General features: G+C 33.4%; 1 protein-coding gene across 4 annotated transcripts in view; it reads right to left on the reverse strand.

Annotated features, from left to right (window-relative positions):
- Positions 1 to 6895, reverse strand: part of LOC106464936 (dual 3',5'-cyclic-AMP and -GMP phosphodiesterase 11A-like) — a 103148-nt gene that overhangs the window by 8733 nt on the left and 87520 nt on the right. For all 4 annotated transcript variants that reach the window (XM_022392754.1, XM_022392753.1, XM_022392756.1 and 1 more), the window contains 2 exons: positions 4087 to 4187; positions 2755 to 2896 (listed from right to left, as the gene is read on the reverse strand). In XM_022392754.1, coding sequence (XP_022248462.1) covers positions 2755 to 2896; positions 4087 to 4187 — 243 coding nt within the window. The remainder of the gene's footprint in view (positions 1 to 2754; positions 2897 to 4086; positions 4188 to 6895) is intronic.

Genomic DNA, 6895 nt, shown 5'->3' on the forward strand with positions numbered 1-6895 from the left:
CAGACTACGGGTTAAATAAAAAATTATTTAGTTATAGTTACGTTGACAAACTATAACGATTATGACACTAACCAAACTAGTTAAAAAAAAAAAATTCAGCTCTTATATTCAAAATTGTTCAACGCCTGTGGAAAAAAAAACCTTAGATGTACATACACGTCTCAGAATTATTGATGTTCATGCGTATTTTTAATCGATGAAACGGGATTCAATAATACAAAAGTTGCCCAGATCAATGAAAGTTAGTTCGATTATCTTTGGAATGATAGGCTTAGGATTGAAACATGTAAAAATCGTGTGCTCAGAACAGCAATGCCAATATAAAATATCACAAATCAATTGCCCTGGAACATTTTTAAAGGTTCTTTGAAAGCAAATAAAATGGGTCAACAGAAAACTTAGAGAATGTTTGACTGATGATAACGAAGCCACCATTTTATTCCTGTACGTTTACGTAACTAATTCGAGGAATTTTGGAATTTCCGTCTTAATGTTACTCTCTTGGAGTGTGTTACATGCAAAGAGAAATTCATTTGTGGCTGTTTGACTAGAAGATACTATACCCTGACATTTTTACGATGAAATTGCGTTATTATAAAATCTTTAAGCAAAATTATATGATCACGAATTACTGCCTTGGCATCCTTTGGTCTTTTTTTGGTATCATCAACGATAAAAGACTAGGATAGTTACTAAACTTTAGAATTGAAGATAATGACTTTCGTTCATGGTAAAGTAGAACATGAAAAACGTAACTACATGATGCTCAAAAAGGTTAAAGGTCAGACACGTAGCTCGTTTGGGTAATTATATTTCTCCAATTTTTACCGACATATAACTAAGTGGCATTGCGACGCGTTTAACTAGTTTTGTTTTGTTACGTATTAGAATTTCAAAAGGTCTGAAACTGAGTTAAATGATACTTCAAACATAGTAGTTAAATTGTACTTTGTGTGTATCAATCTTGTTGACAATTATCATAAACTGACTATATATATCAGCCTTTACTTAACTGCTAAATTCAGGTTTCTTATTTTCTTAAACATAAATACGTTTTAATATACACACAACAATACAATTTATAATAACAGTTATTACAAACAATGATTTATAAACAAACGATGAGCGAGTTAATTACGAGTTGACGTAGGTATAATTTACTTAACAGGGAGCTAGCTAGCTAGCTTTGTCCTTCGTTATTCACCAGCCACACACGCCGAGTTTTCCACGATGAAGTTATGTAATATTTTCGTAAAAATACTAATGTCCGATGAGAATCCACTGGAGTTAAATAATTTGTAATGTTTGAACTTTCCAAATGCTCCTGGTTAAATATCTGAAGTTTTCCGATTATATAAGCATTATAAAAATCACAGTTATAGCTTCCGAAGTTTATAGCACACTGACTAAAGCAAACCAATAATAGGTACTCCTTTTTTGGCGCGTTGCGTTAGTTATATTTATAGGCGCGTGGAGAGTTTCTCGAAATTTCAGTTTTACGTAATAATACTGACGCTAACACAAGCGTATACGTACACACATATATTGTTGATTCTTACTTTCGAGAATCTTCAACAATTTTGGAAAATAGGCGAGTTTCGCAATACATATTTAACTGTACAAGTTATGTACACTTGTAAATATAAACTTAATTCAAGCAAATATCGATATTAAAATAAATATATAATAATAAATCCGTCACAGTTTGCATCTAATTATATGAACTTCAGTGCTGGTAATGCATCGTCAAGCAGCGTTGGTTGATGTAACAAACTTACTATGGATGATGCGCTGAAAATCCCCTTGGAATAAGTGATCAGGTGTGGTAATACAAAAAGGTGTTAAAAATAAATCAAGTGTTACAAAATTAAGGATAAAGTAGAATAGAAGCATCGGAATGTTGAGATATTAACATTTTCTAATACTATCATTAGAAGATATAATATTATTATTCTTGGACTACCAAGTAAATGCTCAACATAATAGTGGAAACTCAGGGACGCACCGAAACGTCTACTCTTCACTGTGAATTAAAAGCCCAGAAGATTAAAAACAAAGACAGATCTTACAACACCAACGTAGCTTCAAAACAATTTTCTCCACACCAGTAGGATTCAAGCACGTGTACTCTGGAAGAGGGGAAGCCAACGAACCAACGAGAAGTCAGTTGTGTGTGATTACACCCTATTGATAAATTCTACCCGTTACGATACCGTTTGAGAAGCGGTCTATTTAAATCGAATCGCGTCTAATATTTTAAATTAACGATTACATTTAGGTACAAATGATAAGCTTCATTAAGATACAGCAATAAGGGAAAAAGAGGCCTGAATTATTCGTGCCTATTCTGAAAAAAGTAATGAACATTAATGCGAAACTATTGGTTAAACTTCTTCATTTCTGGTGGTAATGTGTGCGCGCGCGCGTACGTTTTAAAGTTATGCTGGATTCTGAATCCGTTACTGAACAATATCACACTTGCAAAGATAATAATGATTAAAATGGTTGCATTACTGCTTTTATGTCAAGGTTAAAATATATACAACATTAAGAAAAATGTTAACGCGGGATTCTTCTTTTAGTTTCGAGTTTTTACCTAAAATCAAACTTTAACGTCAAATTGGGTCAGAATAATACGACCATGATCAAACATCCTAAATGCAACATCTTATTTACAAAAAAACATGAATTGCAATTGGAAAGATGTGTTATTTGTCACAATGAACCATACAGTTTATTTATCCATGAACTTACTTTCTTCTGAATGTGCCATGGTTTCGTGCTAGCACCAAGATCACAAACGGTCATCAACATACTTCGCAGCACCTCCCTTTGGTCCTCAACGTCCCAGTTGTATTCAGCATTGTCAACAAGAGAAAAGAACTTCCCGCGTAACCTAGGTAACGTAAATGTTTCCATATAATCTTGTCACTGACTATCAGTATTCTAATTACATCATCTACTGGACCTACTCACTCCCTAGATCACATCATCTACTGGACCTACTCACTCCCTAGATCACATCATCTACTGGACCTACTCACTCCCTAGATCACATCATCCACTGGACCTACTCACTCCCTAATTCAGTTGTAGTTTCTCTGTAAGACTAGTACTTTTTTTCTTGTTTCTTATAACATATACATCCACATTAAAATATCAGTTAAAAAGAAATATGTTTAAGCTGAAACCTTTTGCTGTGGTAATGCTATCATATTAATGTTTACAAAAAGTAAATTTCATGTTTTACCAAAGTAAAAATAAATACATTTTATGGTTTTTAGAGAAAAACGTGAGATTGCATACACTAGAAAGAACTAGAATCAATTATAATAAAACAAAAGAATAAATTCCATGAATACACTAACATCTCTTCGTGCAAGGGCGGTTCATTGTACAATTCCACTGAACAGTGATGATTATACAAAAATAGATAATTGTTCTGCACGTTATTAGCGAAAGATGAAAACAAATGGAGAAACCGTAGGCTCATTGAATGTATAATTACATGTAACAGTTTACCGCTTGTTTATATATGTTACGTCAGGCAAAATTAGAACTTACAGTATTTAACCAAAACCTAAAATATCTGCAACAAAGCTTGCGAGATGAACCTTAAGTATGTGAACATTTTAAGTTTTTAGGCAATGATGAAACTACCCATGAAAACATTTTAACGTAACGAGATGCTATTTGGTACTAAAAAAATTAAAAGGCTTAAGACAACTCTGAAGTACGAGTTTGTCTTACTTTTGGAAGGATAAAAGCTGTCATTCCAGCAGTTCAACACCCACAGAACACCCACTACACCTTAACCTCTGTTCAACGCCCACTACACCTCAAGACCTCAACCCCTGTTCAACACCCACAGAGCACTCGCTACACCTCACACCCTATTCACCTACAAATCACTAACTGGACCCGTTATTAAAACATATCCAGGCGAAAACATAATAAAACATTAAATGAACATTCTTTGTTTGGTTTTGGAAAGTATCTGAACTTAGATATCACATTTATTTATGCCAGAATTTCCAACAGAACATTATTTCCCACACAAAACACCTTGTGTTGTTCAAGACTTACTGAAAGTAGGTGGACAAATCAGTTGCTAATATAGCCTGCTTCAGAATCTTCATCACACGACTGTAATCAGCAGCTGACAGAGAAGAAAATATATTGTGGCCCTGGAAATAAAAAGCAACGGAACGATATTCATGGCTATAAAGTCTTTTCAGAAACTATTATTCATATTTGTGCCAGCGTTATGCAATTAAAAAGAATAACACACAAATTTAGTAATGAAAGTAATTTTATTCATAATTGTTTTCCTTTAGTACTCATTAATGCTATAAAGCTTTTATATTGCTCGTAACCGAGAAACGCATTAAAAATCGAACATCAGAAGTTTCGAAAGGTTACATTAACAATTTAGTCTCAGTCGGAAATAATACATGTACTTGAAAGTAAATAAAGATATTAAATTACATAGAAGTAACAAAAATAAAAGGAAAACCAAAGTTCTCCAGCCTGGACGTAACATTGATCTTCAATCAGAGGGTTCCAACATGTAACAAATGAACGGTTTTATATTTCTGGAACCGGATACCAAGAAATAGGTCGCTTAGTCGTAATGTTTTCGAATTCTAGAATAATAATTGCCATACATGATGCGAGAATGAAGTCTTGAATGTTTTAAACTGATTTGTTGAAAAGACACTAAAGTATTAATCTACGAGAAATAGACAAAATTGTAAGTATACCCATTTTGGTTTTCAGGTTTTATGTAATTTCAAATTTACTGAAATTGTGCTTTGTTTTTTTTTGTTGTTTTTTTATTACAGGATTTAAATAACACTAATAACCACTTCGGAAGAATTAACAACTTAATATTATTTAAGAAAATTATCAATAAAATCCAATGAAGTTGAACAAGTTTAAAGTTGGGACAACAATTTTAACGCTAGTCACAGAAGCTACTCTGTCATTGAAGTTCGATTTCATTTTACATTTAAGTAACCCGAGTTAAACAGTTAGTCATCACAGTTCTAATTATTATGAATTTATACTTTAAGCTGTAAAAATAAAACAGGTTGATACATTGTGTGTGTAATTAAATTTATTATTAAAGTCAATAAAAAGTTACCTTTCTGGAAGTATCGGATTAGTGTGCTAGAGATTGGTCAGTGTTGATCAAAACACACACACCAGGATCAAAACAACAAACAAACCAGGTTCAAAACAACAAACACACCAGGTTCAGACCAAGTGAAACAACGAGAAAAACATTTTGGTACTACATTCATAAACTTCACGAGTACATCAGAAACATGCGTTTCAAACTTTGACATTCTATAGCTTTTATGCACAATGTGTTATATTACGAAAAAAATGACATATTTTCCTAGTTGTATTAATGTTAGTACGTGATTCCAGCAAAATGATAATTATCAGACTTACAATAATATCACATTATTAATAAAAAAAACTAATTCTACTGCTTGCTTCATAGACCAATAATAGACGTGTGGGCTATCGGTTGTGTCCACCAAGGGGAATCAAACCCCTAATATTTTAACGTTGTAAATCCGAAGACTTACCGCTGTTTCACCAGAAGACTCAGACCAATAACTCAGGCAGTTACTTTTGAACAAAGAACATTATGTATACATATATACACATATATACACACATATATACACATATACATACATATATACACATATATATATATATTATTTTTTTTTTTTTACAGCAAGTATCTATACCAACTAGTCACATTGTCTATCCCAATCCGTTATTCTGTGATCTTCCAAAGTAAATCCAAGCTTAAGAGTTTACAAGTCGTAGTTCATAGGATCTATTTCACACGACAATGTCAACCCTTCATGTTACCGATTAGATATGTTTGTTAATGTAGCTTTATTTAAAAATATATATATCCTATAAATTCCGACAGGTGAATCTGCATTACTGCAAAACATGCAATTGTCAAAACCAGGTTTCTGACCGATTCCACATTCAAACATGCAACAGCAAAGGATTACAGGATTCAAACATGGCCCAGAGGCGTCGCTGAGTATTTGCACACGGAGTCCGTGGTCCAATTCTATTTGACAATGCCTCGAATCCCCAGTTAGTAAATCATAATGGAAAACCATGATGGAATGCTGAAACACCGAAAATTCCAACACCCTGAGAGACCCTGTTATAATGTCATACAGTGCAACACCAAAGGCTTACTTTAGCTTGCTAAAGTACGTTTGAAAGTTAAGCTACAGCGTACCAGCGACACACTCCAGTAAAATGACATTGAAGAGTGAGAATTCAGTTTATACAATTTCAAGACGAAATGGATAGTTATATGATTACCATCAAGAAACAAGGTTTACTAGGTATCTCATACAAACAGGTGAAAAAAAGTATTAAGATTCAAAAACACCAACTTTTCCATGCAAGTCGCTTTTTCCAACAAAATAACATTTGGGACTACTTTAATAACTCGTAATTGATAGGTAGTGTTGGATTAACAATGGCGCCAGGCACACACTCGGAAGGGGCTCATTGCGGTGTTACATTTTCATCGACAAAACGTACATTTGAAGAATGTAATTAGGTCTACGAAACTGACAATATAAATATTTTACGTTTTCTACGTGCACAGCCAGGCCGTGTGGTCACCATTTCTTTTGAGTGTTTTTAATTATTGAATCACTGTTTGCAATTGTTGTATTAAAAGGGACAGATGTGACTTGTGTGGTCGCAGTACCACACCTGCTTTATATAAAAGAAAGGAATGTTCATGTGGTCTCTCCATGTTTTTTTTTTTTATTCCTTTGTTCTGTTGGACTGAGTGTTTTTAAGTTTTGAAATCTTTAGACTCTGAAAGAAAGAC

The sequence above is a fragment of the Limulus polyphemus genome, unplaced genomic scaffold (genome assembly GCF_000517525.1).
Source record: "Limulus polyphemus unplaced genomic scaffold, Limulus_polyphemus-2.1.2 Scaffold1789, whole genome shotgun sequence".
Lineage (NCBI taxonomy): Eukaryota > Metazoa > Arthropoda > Merostomata > Xiphosura > Limulidae > Limulus > Limulus polyphemus.